Source organism: Myotis myotis, unplaced genomic scaffold (assembly GCF_014108235.1).
Source record: "Myotis myotis isolate mMyoMyo1 unplaced genomic scaffold, mMyoMyo1.p scaffold_m19_p_4, whole genome shotgun sequence".
NCBI classification, from domain to species: Eukaryota; Metazoa; Chordata; class Mammalia; order Chiroptera; family Vespertilionidae; genus Myotis; species Myotis myotis.
Genome location: NW_023416346.1, coordinates 9,934,313 through 9,952,364, shown reverse-complemented (window position 1 = coordinate 9,952,364; position 18,052 = coordinate 9,934,313). Strand labels below are relative to the sequence as shown.

The 18,052-nt window shown below is 40.5% G+C and overlaps 1 protein-coding gene across 2 annotated transcripts in view; it reads left to right on the top strand.

The window, feature by feature from the left end:
- PFKFB1 (6-phosphofructo-2-kinase/fructose-2,6-biphosphatase 1) overlaps positions 1-18,052 on the top strand; it is a 49,191-nt gene that overhangs the window by 958 nt on the left and 30,181 nt on the right. The window contains exons 1-2 of one of the 2 annotated variants that reach the window (XM_036305787.1): positions 3,202-3,519; positions 16,147-16,272. In XM_036305787.1, coding sequence (XP_036161680.1) covers positions 3,423-3,519; positions 16,147-16,272 — 223 coding nt within the window. In that variant the 5' untranslated portion in view covers positions 3,202-3,422. Of the gene's footprint in view, positions 1-3,201; positions 3,520-16,146; positions 16,273-18,052 lie in introns of those variants that run through there. The other variant, XM_036305788.1, reaches the window with a different exon arrangement.

The window sequence follows — 18,052 nt, the reverse complement described above, 5'->3', positions numbered from 1 at the left end:
GTGATTTTGTTACCCATCCTTCCTCTCTTGATACTGCTTTTAATGAAATTCTCTAATATATCTCATACTTTGGGAGGATGGTCGGGATCGGTGGGCCTCAGGAAGTCGCACTGTGTTCTTTTCTTCCCCAGAATTTACCCCATTTTAGAATTTGTAGCTCAGCTTTTGGTCTTGAGTAAGTCTCTGATATTGAGTGAACACTTCTTTAACCAGTTAATTCGACCTGTTCATGGAGGACTTCCTTCTTTTATGTATTCTGTTCTGCCCCATTCAAGGTTGATAAACTTTCCAGATGCCACTTTCTATCTTCAGACCAAGTTAGTTCCTCCACCCAGGACCCTGCATAGCTCTCTGTATAACATTTTCCTTGTTTGAATGGGTATTATTTGTCCACATATTCATCTCATCTAGGGCAAAGAGATGTAGATTGTACAAACGCTCATTGAGCAATTGTCTCCTCTGTGCCAAGGCCTTAGCTGGACACTGGAAACACAGATTACAGATAGCTGAGATCCCGTTCCCATTCTCATGGATCTCACAGTCTAGTAAGGAAGCAGACCAGTAAAAACACAGGTGGATATTTGCTCAGATAGACAGAAGCATATAGTTAATATGATAACCAAAGACAAAATCTGCCCTGAGGATACAGGAAGGCTTCCCAAGGAGGCAAACATTGAACCAGGCCTTGAAGAGTGAGTTGTATTTTGTTGAGAATGGAAGGGAAGAGAAGGCATTCCAGGCTAAGCAAAGACTGAGGGAATAAAAAAAAGTACATGGTATGTTTTGGGGCTCAGTGAGTCAGCCAGTGCAGTTTAAGCATGGGGAGAGGGCCAAAGAGATGCATGACTAGAGAGGTGGGTTAAGACTTGATTGACAAGATCCAAGCTGAGGCCTTTCCATGAAGCTTGTTTAATTCTCCTGCTTCTGGGACCAGAATTGATAACAGTGGTAAAAATAAATTAATAGCTAATCCCAGGCCATTTTAAGCTGGGTTTTCAAGATTGGACCCTAGGTTTACCATTTCAGACCTTGCCAAAAGCCCGATAGTCTCCTATATCAGATTTCCTACTGCTAAAATTATCTTTCTGCCTCTTGGCAGGATCATGAGGACAAAATTATAAACAGAAGAAGGCTCATGTTACTGGCTCAATTACCTTGGACAAGCCCCTTCCCCTCCCTAGACCTCAGTGTCCCTGAGGCTAGTGAGAGTATTTGTAAGGAGCAACTAGGATAAGGAATATGTTGCTGCTTTGTGGGCCATGGAAAACATACATGTAAAAAGTTATTAAGATTATTAGCATTAGCAGAGTGATATTTATTAAGAGACTTTTTAGGATTAAGAGAGTTACATATCTTTCAAAATCTAGTTATGAGAGTCTAAAGGTTCTAAGCTTAATGTGGAAGAACACATTCTTAAATCAAGCTAGATTGATCAATTAACCAATGAGAAGCCCTGGACTGGGAGAAATATGGTACCCAGTGTCCTACTCCTGACTTATTTGCTACAGGACCTTAGGAAAATACTTCCCTCTCTAGGCCTCCAGTTTCTTACCTGAGAGGGTTGGATGAAACAATTTCTAGGGGACTTCACAAAACCAAAAATGTGACAGTGAATTCATCTTTCTAGTTGGTTGGCAGGAGCTCTTTATTTATTATAAATGTTAATCCTTTGTCTTAATGTTATAAATTTCCTTTATTGAGTATTTCCTGTTTGCTCAGCATTACATTTGCCAAAGACATGACTGATCATTTACTTCACAAAATGAATCACACGGTGTTAGGTGATATATATTGAGCATTTCCCAGGTTGCTTTACATGTATGAACATGCTGAACCTTACCAGGTGAAAAAAACTGAAGCATTGAGAAGTTGCCTTCTGCCTTGGGTCTCATGACAAGGGGCAGAGGTAGGAGTCCACTCGGGTAGTATGGCTCCAAGAGCCTGTTGCTCTTCACCACTGTGATCCACTGCTTCAGTAGATCCATTCACATGGGCAGGCTCTGAAATGTATTGAAAGTTTATGATTTATAAACAGCAACTGGAGGGGATCTAACCCTTGTGTAGAGTAGGACACTGAGAATGTACTTCAGGGAATTTCTTAAAAGGCGAAGTGGAGCTAAGAGCAGGGGTTGGAGATTTCTATTCCCAGGAGATTGCCCCTGTATAGCCCAGCTGAGTGGAAGAAAGTTGAGCTTCCTTGTAGCCAATCACAAGAGGTTCATCAGGGGGTGGGAAGGTTGCAAAATAATGAAGTAAGAGCACACTTGGACACCTTCCAGGTAAGCTGTGCCTTTAGATGAATTCTACACATAAAAGCCTCACTACAACCAGGGGGAGATGGAGGGTAAAGTGGAGACATCTGCGTGGGATGTCCTACTTTGAGTTCATTGCTCCCTATTGCCCACACTCAGCCTGCTGCAGACTGCACCCTAAACCTCCATGCCTATGGGTTGGCACGAGGAACTTTTGCCAGGTTTTGAATCAGATCACATTGCCTTTCTCCCTAGGGCACCCAATGGCTGCTGGCAGCCATGTGGGCAGTGCTTGCCATCTCTCACACAGCAATGGCTGCATTCGTTCCTATTCCCAGAGGTGTCAGGTTTACTCCTATATATTTAGCCTTGGCTGGAGAGAGCATAAAGATGATTAGATGGTGCCCATCTCTCCAAGACTGCCCCAGACAGCACATTTTAGGAGGAGAAGCTCTGCCACAGGAAAGTCAGCAGAATTGAGGGGAACACAAGTGTTGCAATGCCATTTTGTATGAGAGGGTGGGGCAGTAAGGCAGTGAACCTTCCACTTCCAGTTTGGACCTTCGATTGCTAGATCAAAACATTGCATTCGTCAGTAGGGACTGTGTGTGTTCGTACTTGGGAACCTTGCATTTCTGATGTGGATCTCTGTTTCCGGGTTGAACCTTGACATTCTACTTGGGCCTGTATTTTATTTCAAAGCTGTGAAAGCTGTTGAGACCTGCCTCCATCACCTTTGCCTCCCCACCTTGCACAGGATGTAAGCACATGATCTTTGGTCTTTTATTTGCATACTCTACTAGTCCTGTCTTCATTGGAGGGAGGTGACTGGCCCGACCTGGGCTGTCTTGCTGGCCGCCCTCCTTTGCTGGAAGGAACTTATCTCCTATGTACACAGCTTTTGGAGTTCAAAGGCCTCTACTGACCTCTACCCAACCTCTCCCTCTCTGCACCCAAGTCCCCACTGCTACATACAGGACCAAAGGCAGGCAAGGACTAGGAAAAAGGAGAGGAGGCTGGAGACAGGCTGCCAGAGGGCTCAGCTCACTTCCCTGTCCCAACGCTGTCCACCTACTGCTGTGGCCACAGCAACAGAAGAGACAGTTAGCAGGACAGGAAGTGAGGCCCGGTACCTTGTGGACAGTGGTGTCATTAGCTGTGACATCTAAGATGTCTCGAGAGATGGAAGAGCTCACCCAAACAAGGTTACAGAAGATCTGGATTCCACACAGCAGCGACAGCAGTGGGCTGCAACGGAGGAGGGGCTGTAAGTGGGGTTTGCTTCCATGAACTTCAAGGTGGTGGTGGTAAAGTGGGTATAGAAGAAGAGCAAAGGACATGCTGCCCCTATATACCCCTATATATACCTGGAAGTTGGAATTGATGAACAGCTGGATAAAGTAGCTATAACATAGCAAGAGGCTAATGTCAGAGAAGGTAGAGAGAGAATGAGAAAAGGACAAAAAGAGGTAAAGACAGATAGAATGAGGATTGGGTCAAGACCACTTAATCAGAGGGATTTTTGACTAGGAACTTTTCTTTCTCCTCTCAAGCTTACTTGGAATGTTTCTTGCTTGAAGTTTGACATTTCTAGTGTGGAACCGCTCAGTGCTTAGCGGAGAATGTCTTGTTTTGGTGACCTCGGTGAAATGTCTGAAATTGGTCCCGTCTGATAGTGTGTGGGTGAAATAAGGTTATGGCTCCTAGAATAGTTTCTCAGGGCACAGGTGCTGGGTACACCACAGTACCATATCATTGGTCAGTTTTGCTCCTCCTCTTTCTCAAGCCTCTTCTAATAGATCTATACCTGACTGGGCTGGGAAAGGCTGGGTGTCCTGTCTCCTACGTTGCCTTCTTGACACATATGGACACTTTTTGCTGCTCTCGTCAGAGAGAGAAAGAAGACAGTCTTCTCGGGGAAAGCCTGTTGGCATATTGTTCACTTTGAAATTTTAAGGAAACAGAGGAGCAAGGGAGAAGCAAATGAAACCTGTAAAACTATTTGTAAAAAACTGGAGTATACCATTTCCCATAGATAATAGAGGACAGTGTGGACAAAGTGCTTCCAGCTCAAGGATTATGGCCTGAGGAGCCATAAGGTGGGCAGAGATAAGACAGCTGTGGACTGTGGGACTGAGACAACTCAAGGACCAGCTGACCAAGCTTCCATTATGCTGATGCTGCAGGAGGTCCAGGGTCAGGGCTAGTGAGAGGAAGGGTAGTTGCTTAGAGCATCCAGGAAGATGTAGGATGTTAAATATAGTCTGTAAGATGTAGGACATAGATGGAAGAAGAAGAGCAGAAGAGGGGGAAACCCAGCCTCATGTTTTCCTCTCTCTTCCTTTTCACCAGCAGTTTCACTCACTCATTGGGAGATCTAGGAACCTGGATGAGACAGACTTGCATCTCACCCTCACCTACCTGGACAGTCTTGAACCTTTCTAAGGGGCTGTTGGGTTTAGGTGGCATGCAGGCAAGCTGCTCTCTGCATACCTGGGTTCTCCAGAATTAAGACCCTTATATTACTGGGAACTTCCTTTTTAGGTTGGAGAAATAATACACACCAATCACCTAATATAAAGGGTACAAAATAAATAGGTGCTCTCTTTAGTTCTGAGCTTCTCTTTCCTCAGCTGTAAAACAGGATTAATACCTATCCCCCATATTGTTGGATGATTCAGTGATTCAGAGGTTCTGGATTTAGACTGCCTAGGTGTCAGTCCCAACGCCTATCTCTGTGACCTTGGACAAATCTATCTGTGCTTTCATTTCCTCACCTGTCAAAAGAAGCTAGTAATAGTGTTGTTATGAAGATTAGAGAGTTAAGCATATAAAATGCGTAGAAGAGCTTATAGTAAGCACTCAATACGTGTTATTATTATTTAAACAGGAAGATGGGTGTGTGGACCTTTTCCCCATCATATCCCCAGCATCAAGCCCAGAGCATGGTACATAAAGGTGCTCAGTAAATGGTCACTCTGTTACTTCCACTCTACCACTTGCCATAGCCAAAAATGGAGTTCTCTGTGTACAAGACTAAGTGATTGATTGAGTTATGTAAGATCACAGGTGCAATAAACTTGCCAGGTAGATAGTGTTTGCCACATCCTGCCTGGGCAATGTCTGCTTCACTTTTTTTTTGCTGGGGAGGCCAGGTTATTTACCCCAGAAATATCTGAGTCATCTTTTGCTTGGAGCATCCTCTTTAGAAGACCTGCCTGGCCCCAAAGGGGGTGGTGGTAGGGGGCGGGGGGCACACAATCACTTAATGAGGTTGTTCTGAGGATTAAATGCACTAACATGTATAAAGTGCTTGAACTGCTGTGTATATTCATCTGTGACTTGTTTTTCTCATTCATCGTTATGTTTTGCTGGCCACCTATATTATTGTTGCATGCAATTGTATGCAACAATTCGTGCTTATTCTTGCTGTGTAATATTACATTTTGTGAATATCCCACTTTATTCATCTTAATGTTCAGGAGCATTTAGGTAGTTTCTAGTTTTTTTGTTATAAAATGTAATTAAAGAAAATGAAAATGTCCCATAAATTCTAGAATCAGCTTTTCAAGTTACACCAAGTTACATGCACACACACAATGCACAATGTTTGGGATTTTTATTGGAATTACATTCAATCTGTAAATCAATTTAAGGAGAGTTAACATTTTTTGCAATATTATCTTCTGAAAACATGGTATGTCTCGTCATCTATTTAAACTATTTTATTTTTTACATATATTTTTATTGATTTCAGAGAGGAAGAGAGTGGGAGAGAGAGACAGAAACATCAGTGATGAGAGAGAACCATTGATCAGCTCTCTCCTGCACACCCCAGGCATTTGCCCTGACCAGGAATCAAACCCTGACCTCCTGGTTATTAGTCGACGCTCAATCACTGAACCACTATTTTCATGTCATTTGAGTAAAGTTTTGTTATTTAAAAGGGCTTGCTTAAGCCTTGGCCAGTGAGCTCATTGGTTAGAACATCGGCCTGCACACCGATGGGTCATGGGTTCAATTCCCAGTCAAGGGCATGTACCTGGGTTGCAAGTTTGATCCCCTGCCCCATTACAGCACGCATGGGAAGCAACCAATCAATGTCTCTCTCATATTGATGTTTCTCTCCCCCTCTCTCCCTCCCTTCCACTCTATCTAAAAGCAATGGAAAAATATCCTTGAGTGAGGATTAACAATAAAAATAAAAGGGCTTGCACATCATCATAAGAAATTTTTTGCTTATTTTTGTTGCTATTTTCAATAATACATTTTTAGAAAAATTACATTTTATTGGTAATGTATACAAATATAATTGGTTTGTTTTATATTGCATTTATAACAAACCTAATCTATCATTACTTTTTTTAAAATCCTCACCCGAGAATATGTTTATTGATTTGAGAGAGAGAGAGAGAGAGAGAGACATTGATGTGAGAAACATCCATGGGTTGTCTCCCATCTGCACCTGGACCAGGATCAAACCCACAACCTTTTTGGTGTGTGGGACAGTGTTCCAACCAACTGAGCCAGCTGGCCAGGGCTAATTTTGATAAGTTGTTTGTAAATGAGTTTTCTTTATTCCCCTCCATTCCTTATATTTTTAGTCACCTTTTCTTATATTACTGCATTGTTAGGACCTCCTACCTCCAATACACATACGTCATTTTCAGTACAATGTGAATACAAATGTTAATAATGTACATTAGGTTGGTCCTAATTTTAAAGGGAATACTTTAAAAGTTTCACCTTTGAGTAAGTTTGCTGTAGTTTTTTTATGGTTACCATTTAACAGGCTAAGGAAGTTTATTCTTTTTTTTTTTTTCCTTTCCACAGTGCAGGGTTTAGTAGGGGTGACTCCCCAATTTTCCAATAGGATTATTTTCAAACTAGTGGCCTGGTGCACAAAATTCGTGCACGGGAGGGGGTTGTCCCTCAGCCAAGCCTGCACCCTCTCCAATCTCGGACCCTTTGGGGGATGTCGACTGCTGGTTTAGGCCTGATCCCAGGATGTCTGACAGGCCTGATCCCAGGATGTCTGACAAGCCTGATCCCAGGATGTCCCTGGATGTCCAGCAGGCCTGATCCCAGGATGTCCGACTGCCGGGATTGGGCCTAAACCGGCAGTTGGACATCCCTCTCACAATCCTAGACCACTGTCTCCTAACTGCTCGCCTGCATGCCTGCCTGATTGCCCCTAACTGCTTCAGCCTGCCAGCCTGATTGTCCCCTAACAGCTCCCCTGCCAGCCTGATTGATGCCTAGCTACTCCCCTGCCGGCCTGATCATCCCCAACTGCCCTCCCCTGCTGGCCAGATCACCCCCAAGGCTTTTATTAGTATAGATGAGTAGATGCTGGATTTTATTAAAGGTGCTTTCTGTATCCACTGAGGGCTTGACAGGCTAATTTTACACTTTAATCTGTTAAGCTAAATTAAATTAGAGGTTTTTTATTGTGTTGAACTAATCTTGCAGTCTGATGACAAATAAAAACTGATTGGATTTAGTTCATTAATATTTTGTTCAGGAATTTGGAGTTTTGTTCATAAATGAGATTGTCTTGTAATTTTTTCATTCTATATTTCCCTATTTGATTTTGGTGTCATAAAACGAAATGGGAACTATTTTCTGTCATTCTATTTTATGACAGAGATTGTCCAAGGAATTATCAGTTCTTGAAATATTTGGCACAATTTTCAGATAAAAACATTGGGGCCGCCCTAGCTGGTTTGGCTCAGTGGATAGAGCATCAGCCTGTGGACTGAATGGCCCTGAGTTTGATTCTGATCAAGCCCGGGCTGTGGGCTTGATCTTCATTAGGGGGCATGCAGGAGGCAGCCAATCAATGATTCTCTCTCATCATTGATGTTTTTCTCTCTCTCTCTCCCTTTACCTTCTCTGAAATCAATAAAAATATATTTAAAAAAAAAAAAAACATTGGGGCCTGGCATCTTCTTTGTAAGAAATATTTTATTTTTAATTTAAAAAATATTTTTTATTGATTTCAGAGAGGAGGGGAAAGGGAGAGAGAGATAGAAACATCGGTGATGAGAGAAAATCATTGATCAGCTGCCTCCTGCATGCCCCCCACTGGGGATCAAGCCTGCAACCAGGGCATATGCCAGGATTGGAAGTCGAACTTTGACATCCTGGTTCATAGGTCGACACCCAACCACTGAGCCATGCCGGCAAGGCAGAAATATTTTAACTGATACAATCTGTTAAATAATTACTGGATCACTCCAGTTTGATATTTCTACTTGTCAGTTTTGCTAAGTTATAGTTTTCTAGATTTTTTTTCTATTTCACATCACTTTTCAAATTTATTTGCATAAAGTTCCTATCTTTATATTTTAAAAATCTGTGTTGCATTTGCAGTTATATCCTCTCTTTTTTCTAATGTTGTTTATTTGTGCCTTCTCTTTTTCCTTCTTGATCAATTTTTCCAGAAGTTTGTTATTTTGATCTGTTTTTAAAAATAATCGACTTTGGCTTTTTTACTCTTTCTGTAAGTTTTTGTTTTCTATTCAACTATTTTTCTTATTATTATCATATTTCATTCTCTTTTGGTTTATTCTGCTATTCTTTTTAACCTCTGGAGTTGGATGCTCAGTTCATTAATGTTCAGGCTTTCTGTTTTAAAATATAAGCTTCCAATGCTATAATTGGCCTACTAACCAGGGCTGAGATTTGATAGATGTACAATTGAATGGACACATGTATTTGTAAAATATTTCCAGAAAATTGGATCAGTAAGCACTGCTCCGGGTTCCTTAGTTTCTCTGCCACTTAGCCGATTGTCCTGACCGTCTCAGTCCCTTTTCCAGGATTGCTGGGGCCTAAAGTTATCATCTTGCAACTAAAGGGTTAATGCCTGCACAGCGGGAGACCTTCCTTAATCCCTGCCTGACCTTGGGCCAGGGCAAGTTTCGTTTTAACAGATCAGTGCCCTTGCCATTTCTAGTCTGATTTAATTATCTTCACAGAACAAACTTTGCATGATTTCATTTCTTTGAAATCTACTGAGATTTGCTTTATGGTCTAACATAAAGTTTTTGGTGAATATTCCATGAGCACTTGAAAAAATGTACATTTTAAAGTGGGTTCAGTGTAGTATATACTTAAGTCTTATTTGTTTATCTGGCTCAAATGCTCTATTTTTCTGGAGTTTGGGCTGCTTATTGATATGCAAATTTTGTTAATGTTTCCTTGTGACTATGTCAATTTTGAAGCTTTGTCAATAGTTCCAAACAAGTTTAGAATTGCTATATCTTCCTGGTGACTTGAACATTTTATTCATGTGTAAGGAGTTTATTTATTTCTGGTAATCTAGTTCATTGGCACTTTGCCCTGCAATCAAATTTTTTCTGATATTAACATACATATTAGTTTTATTTAGGTTAACATTGGCCTGGTATATCTTCTCCTATACTTTTTAAAATATTGTCCTTAATAGAGATATAATTTGCATACTATCAAGTTCCCCATTTTTAAATGTACTTATTGCTTCCCTAGCTGGTTTGGCTTAATGTTTAGAGTGTCAGCCCTTGGACTGAAGGATCATGGCTTCATTACCCTCAAGGGCTCATACCTGGGTTGCAGGTTCTATCTGGCTGGGGCACTTACTGGAGGCAGCCAACCCATGTGTCTCACACATTTCTCTCTCTCTCTCTCTCTCTCTCTCTCTCTCTCTCTCTCTCTCTCTCTCTCTCTCTCTCTCTCTCCCTTTCTCTAAAAAAATCAATGGAAAAAATATCCTCAGGTGAGGATTAACAAAAAAATAAAATGTACTTAGTGGTGGTTAGTATATTCACACGGTTGTATAGCATCATCACTAATTCCAGAACATTTCATCACCCCCAAAAGAAATCACATACCCTTTAGAGTTATTCCACATTCCTCTCTCCCCTCAGGCCCTGGCAACCACTAATCTCCTGATTGTCTCTATAGCTTTGCCTAGTCTGGACATTTCATATAAATGGAATCAAACAATATGTTGCCTTTTATATCTGGTTTCATTCTTCGGGCATAATATTTTTAAGGTTAATCCATGTTGTAACATGTATAGGTACTTCATTCTTTTTTATAGCTCAATAATATTCCATGAGTATGGATACACCATGTTTGTTTAGCCATTCATAAATTGATACACTTGGGTTGTTTCCAATTCTGGGTATTATGAATAATGCTGCCGTGAACATTCTTGTAGAACTTTTTGTTTGGACATATGCTTTTATTTCTCTTGGATATATACCTAGGAATGGAATTGCTGTGTCATATGGTAACTCTATCTACAGTAGTCCCCGCACAGGGGATATGTTCTAATACCCCCAGTGGATGTCTGAAGCTACAGATAGTGTCGAAACCTAGATATACTATGTTTCTCCTACACACGCAGACCTATGATAACGGTTAATTGGCAAATTAATTTCAAGTAAGAGATTAACAATGGCTAGTGAAAACAAAATAATTATAACATATAATAAATGTTCCAATAAAAGTTATGTGAATTTGGTCTCTCTCAAAATATCATATGGTACCATACTCACCTTTCACTTGAAGGAAGCACTTTACAGCTTCTTTTGGCATATCCCAATTGCCAGCAACACTATTCTTGTGCTTTGGATCCATCGTGAAGTAAAATAAGGTTTATTTGAACACTAGCAGTTTGATACCATGACGTCGATCTGGTAACTGAGAAGGCCACTAAGTAACTAACAGGTGGGGGTGTACACAGCATGGGTATGCTGGACAAAGGGATGATTTACGTCTTGGGCAGGACAGAATTGGATGGTGTGATATTTCATCACTCTACTCAAAATAGTGTGCAATTTTAAGTTTACCAATTGTTTATTATTGGGATTTTCCATTTAATATTTTCAGACGATGTTTGAGCATGGGTAACCGAAACCACGGAAAGTGAGACCCAGAATAAGTGGGGGCTGCTGTAGAATACTTTGAGACACTGTCAAGCTATTTTTCAAAGTAGTTTCACCATTTCACATTCTCCAAAGCAGCGTATGAGGGTTCCAATTTTTCTATATCCTCACTACCGCGTCTCCATTTTTTATTGTAGCCATCTTAAGTGGATAAGAAATTTCTCATTGTGATTCTCATTTGCATTTTATTAATGACTTACGATGTTGAGCATTTTTTCATGTACTTATTGAACGTTTCTTTATCTTCTTTGGAGAAACATCTGTTCAAATATTTTGCCCATTTTTTAAAAAGTAACTTATTTGTCTTTTTATTTGTATTGATTTGTAAGAGTTTTTTTAAATATATTTTGGAAACTAAGCTCTTATCAGATATATGAATTGCAAATATTTACTCCTAATCTGTGGGTTGTCCTTTCATGTTCTTGACAATATCTTTTGAAGCACAAAGTTTTCATTTGGATGAAGTGAAATTTACCTATTGTTTCTTTTTTTATTGTTTAAAGTATTACATATGTCTCCTTTTTTTCCAATTGACCCTCCCCCCCCTGCCACACCCTCCCCTAGGACAAGCCCTCACCACCCCAGTGTCTGTGTCCATTGGTTATGCTAATATCCATGCATACAAGTCCTTTGGTTGATCTCTTACACCCCCCAAACCCACCTTCTCTCTGAGGTAGGACTGTCCATTCAGTGTTTCTTAGTCTGTGGATCTATTTTTGTTCATCAGTTTATGTTGTTCATATATCCCACATATGAGTAAGATCATGTGATATTTATCTTTCTCCAACTGGCTTATTTCATTTACCATAATGCTTTCCAGGTCCATCCATGTTGTTGCAAATGGTAAAAGTTCTTTATTTTTTATAGCAGCATAGTATTCCACTGTGTAGATGTACCACAGTTTTCTAATCCACTCCTCCGCTGATGGACACTTAGGCTGTTTCCAAATCTTAGCTATGGTGAATTGTGCTGCTATGAACATAGGGGTGCCTATATCCTTTCTGATTGGTGTTTCTGGTTTCTTGGGATATATTCCTAGAAGTGGGATCACTGGGTCAAATGGGAGTTCCATTTTTAATTTTTTGAGGAAACCTCATACTGTTTTCTACAGTGGCTGCACCAGTTTGCATTCCCACCAGCAGTGCACGAGGGTTCCTTTTTCTCCACATCCTCTCCAGCACTTGCCCTTTGTTGATTTGTTGATGATAGCCAGTCTGACAGGTGTGAGATGGTATCGCATTGTCGTTTTGATTTGCATCTCTTGGATAATTAGTGATTTTGAGCATGTTTTCATATGTCTCTTGGCCTTCTGTATGTCCTCTTTCGAAAAGTGTCTATTTAAGTCCTTTGCCCATTTTTTGATTGGATTGTTTATCTTCCTTTTGTTAAATTGTATGAGTTCCCTTTAAATTTTGGAGATTAAGCCCTTATCAGAGATAACATTGGCAAATGTGTTCTCCCATGCAGTGGGCTTTCTTGTTATTTTCTTGATGGTTTCTTTTGCTGTGCAGAAACTTTTCATTTTTATGTAGTCCCATTTGTTTATTTTCTCCTTAGTCTCCATTGCCCTAGGACAGGGGTAGGCAACCTTTTTGTGAGTGCGTGCCAAAACCAGCAAAATCTCTAACTCAAAATTCTTCTGCGTGCCAACCCTAATTTTTTGAGAACATGTTACGCCTACTTGATATCTCTTAAGGTGTACATATATGAAGAACCTTGAAGAAAATAATAAAATTCATTCGAGTGACAAAAACACAGTATATGATGAAAAATACATTTATTTTTTAATGTATACATGTACACTGATAGTCCAACAGAAAACTTGATGACTCCGTTTGATATTATCAGTGGGGCTTTTGCTGCTGCATCACTGATGACAGAGATTTTATATCAGGTTTATATTTCATGACCTTCAGAGATATGCACGAGCTACTACTCTCATCCGTCAGGCTACTCCTATTACGAGACTTAACAAAATTCATCACTGAGAACAAGATTCACAAGCGTATGTGGATGAAACCAAAACACTGGTCGGATCTAGAAAAGCAGGGAGAGTTAAGGCAGAGGCATAGAAATTGCTCTTCCCCTCTCTCGTCAATCCATGTCTATGGTCTTTAAGATAAGTTGTTATGTAAAATTATTTATTTATCTAAGATGCACCTACACTGAATTTATCTGAAAAATAAAAAAGTCGATGTTAAGAAAAAAATTGTAAATGGAAGATTATAAGAGAGGGTTTCGCATGCCAGCAAAAGTTACTGGCGTGCCATGTTTGGCACGTGTGCCAAGGGTTGCCCACCCTTGCCCTAGGAGCTATATTGGTAAACATATTGCTACAATATATGTCTGATACTTTGCTGCCTATGGAGTCTTCTAAAATTTTTATGGTTTCCCATCTTACATTTAAGTCCTTTAACCATTTTGAGTTTATTTTTGTGTATGGTGTAAGTTAATGATCTAGTTTCATTTTTTTTTTTTTGCATGTATCTGACCAATTTTCCCAGCACCATTTATTGAAGAGACTGTCTTGACACCTACCTATTGTTTCTTTTGTTGCATTTGCTTTAGGTATTATATCCCTGAAAACATCTAATCTAAAGTCACAAAGAGTTATGCCCAGGTTTTCTTCTGAGTTGTATGGTTTTAGCTTTTATTTAGGTCTCTGATCCATTTTGAGTAAATTTCTTCATATGTTTCTTTTCTATGTCTAGATGCTCAAATACTTACCATTGGGGCATAAGTGCCTATACCAGGGGTGGGCAAACTTTTTGACTCGAGGGCCACACTGGGTTCTTAAACTGGACCGGAGGGCCGGAACAAAAGCATGGATGGAGTGTTTGTGTGAACTAATATAAATTCAAAGTAAACATCATTACATAAAAGGGTACGGTCTTTTTTTTTTTTTTTTAGTTTTATTCATTTCAAACGGGCCGGATCCGGCCCGCGGGCCGTAGTTTGCCCACGGCTGGCCTATACTATTCAGTACAGTAACGTGCTGTATAGGTTTGCAGCCTAGGAGTAATAGACTATACCATATGGCCTGGGTGTGTAGAAGGCTATACCATCTAGGTTTGTGTAAGTGAAATCTATGATGTTCACACAATGATAAAATTGGCTAATGACATTGCTCAGAACATATCCCCACTATTGAGCAATGCATATGTATATAACTCTTTGCTCTGGGACTTGGTTAGGCTATTTTAATTAAGTCTATTTCCCTGTGGTGTTGCTCCTGGAGCCTTTGGGCTCACGTTGACTATCTATTTCCCTGATCTGTCTACTAGGCTGTCAGTCTCAACTGCTATTATGCTCTAGGCCAGTGGTTCTCAACCTTCTGGCCCTTTAAATACAGTTCCTCATGTTGTGACCCAACCATAAAATTATTTTCATTGCTACTTCGTAACTGTAATGTTGCTACTGTTATGAATCGTCATGTAAATATCTGATATGCAGGGTTGTCTTAGGCGACCCCTGTGAAAGGGTCGTTCGACTGCCAAAGGGGTCGCGACCCACAGGTTGAGAACCACTGCTTTAGGCTCTACTACTTACTAACTGATTGCCCTATTTTTGTTTTCATATTTGCCAGCTTTGCTTGTTTCACTGGGGGAGTAGGTACATGGAGCTCCTAATGATGGAAGTGAAAGTCTCATAATTTATTTTTGTGCATTGACCTTGTATCCTGCAACCATGCTGAATTCACTTCCTAGTTCTAAGGTATTTTATAGTTTGGAGGAATTTCTATGTATATAATCATGACATCTACATATATGGAATATTTTATTGATTCTTTTTCAAATCATATGCCCTTTATTTCCTTTTACTGCTTCATTGCACTGGTTAGAATTTTCAGTACTATGTCAAAAGAGTGTAGCGTGGACATCCTTACATTGTTTCTAATCTTATGGGAAAAGCGTTCAGGCTTTCACTTTCAAGGGTAACAACAATGGTAGGTTTTTGTTGTAGAGGTCCCTTATCAAGTTTAAGTAATTCACCTCTATTCTTAACTTGCCGTACATTTTATCATTAATGGGTGTTTAATTTATGAAGTGGTTTTCTTCATGAATTGATATATTTTTCTTCTTTAGTTTGTTAATATCATGGATTATGTTGATTGACTTTTTTGAACATTCATCTAATCTTACATACCTAGACAGAATTCCACTATGATTCTTTTTATGTGATGTTGGATTCTATTTTACAATATTTTCATGAGGATTTTTTTTGCATTTTAGTTTATGAGAGATACTGGACTCTAGGGATTTTTTTATTTTTATTTTTTGGCATTCTATTAGTCTTGTTTTGGTATATCTGGTACCTCTGATTACCAGAGGCCAGGGTTACTCTGGCTTCATAAAAGTAGTTGGGAATGCTCCCTCCTTTTCTTGTGCTCTCAAGCTACAGTTTTATTGTCTTTTCCCCATGATGATTAGGGCTTTTTTCTGCCATAGGGTATGTAGAGAGAATGGTCTGGGGAAAATTTTCAGCAATAGTTGCTGTTTTGTTTCCCTTCCCAAGCCAGAATACAATGTTTTTCTCAGGATTCATCTCAGTCTTCCCTGTCAGCACTTGGTGGAATTACTAAAGGAAAAGTCTACAAGAGGATGCAAAACCACCTATGTCTACAGCCCCCAGGGTCTTCACATCTTACACTAGCCCACAGCTAACATTTAGCAATTCCTTAACCATGTTTAGCTGAATTTCTTATGAGTTTATATTTTGTTCAGTAGTATCTATGAAAGATAAACAATGATCTGGATACTGTCTCTGAAGAAGCTTGTCTCTCCAGATCTTAGGTTAGATGTTTGCACCACAATCTCAGTTTTTTGATTAAGTCAAGAGAAGTCAATTTGCAATTTCCAGGGATTTTTATATAGTTATAAAATTCTGCATCCCTGAGTTGATACTAGAAGATCATATGAACCTAGAGACAAGTTTTTGAGGGTCTGTTTATCTTCCAGCAACCATACCCCAGTTTACCAATTCCCCCACAATGGTGATTATGGTGGGTTTACCAGCTCGAGGAAAGACTTACATCTCTACGAAGCTCACCCGGTATCTGAACTGGATAGGAACACCAACTAAAGGTAAGTCTCTGAAACCTTTTGTTATACAGCCCCCTACAGGCTACTGGCTGAAAACAGACTAAGGTAGTATGCCTCAGTACCAGGAAAGTCTCAGTTATTAATAGTATGTGGACTATTACTGCTACTATTACTGCTATTACTACTACTACTACCACTATACTGTTATAAAATTTAAAATTTCTTGACTACTCCAGGCTAGGCGCTAGACAGGAAAACTAGTAAGATTAAATATCTTTCCTCAAGGAGGTCCATTTTTGCAAGACCGTGCACCTCTGAGTTCCCCACAAACCCTTACCACAGCCCCCTGTATGCCAACACTAATTGCATAGTGTGTTGTTGTAGCATGTGCCTGGGTCTCTCTCCCCTGGACCTGCTCTGGGGGGCAAGGGACTAGATCATATTTAATTCTGTCTCTCAAGTATGATAAGACTAAAACTAAATACCAAAAGTTAGGGTGCCCCCACATCATACGCAATTCAGAATACAAGCAGTAAACATAAGGAAGTCTACCAAAGGTTATTTATTCCCTGATGACTATGCTGATGCTTTTAAAGAATATCAACATAGCTGAACATTTTTATTGGGCCATGTTCCTCCTTTACGTGTGCACTAGGCAAGTAGTTAGACTTCTCTAGTGAAATGGAGCACACTACTCTCCAGTGCAGAAAACAGTTCTCGGAGGCATTCATGTATTCACTCAAGCATTAATTATTTGTTTGGATGTTGGGCAAACAAATAAAGTCAGGATGTCTGTCCTCACAGAACTCACAGTTCTAAAACACCCAGGAAGGAGGAACTGTTATCATCATTTCACAGTTGATAAAATTAATGCCTGGGAGGTGAAGTGTCTTGTCTAAGGGCACATGGCCAATAAGTGACAGAACCAGGATATGAACCCACATTTACGTGATTCCAAAGCCTGACACTCACTGTACCAGGGCTCGTCCTTGGCTCTACTGATGGGAAGAGAAAAGAATCCCACATTGGCCCTGTACCCTCCCTTCCTCCACTATTTTTCTCTCCTTTCTCTTGCTCATCCCAACACCCTTATTTATCTGCCCCATTCCCAACCCTCCCCCCCTCCCACCACCGAGTCTCCTCCTCTCTTCCTCCCATTTCTTCTTTCCCTTCATGCGCTTTCTCTAATTCACTAGTGAAGAGTTTCCCAATGCTTTTCCATGTGCCAAACTGATGCTAGGCATTGGAGATGCAAAAATGGATGTGATTCACACCCTGTCCTTGAAGAGTTCTCCATCTGGTTGTGATGCATAAGAGTACTTCATGTCACCTAGGAATCCCAGATCATGGTATTGAGGGGGCTCACAGAGGAAATTACCAACAGGAAGGCAGTGAAAGCTTCCAGATAGGTTATATTTGGGCTGAGTCCTGTAGGACAAATAGGACATTCGCAGAACAGAGGACAGAAGGAACAGTTCTCCTGGAGACCTGCAGGCTCACAGGAGTCTCTCCTGAGTGTAGGAGGCACATAACACAGTGGTGGATGGCTCGTAACTCCAAGCTCCTTAGCCTGTTGTTCAAGGACTTCTACAATCAGCCCCTACAAGTCTCTCAGGCCTCAGTCGCAGTGGATGACTCACCATCCCCCAAACATGCTCTGCCTTCTGCCAATGCCCTACCTTTGCTCAAGCTGTTCCTCTACCTGGAATTGACTTTGTCCCCCCCCATCTCCCATGTTGGCCCGTAAAAGGCCTGCCCCCCGAAAGGATTAATTAAAATGCTGCTTTCTCCAAGAAGCCTCAGATCACCCAAAGTTAATTAG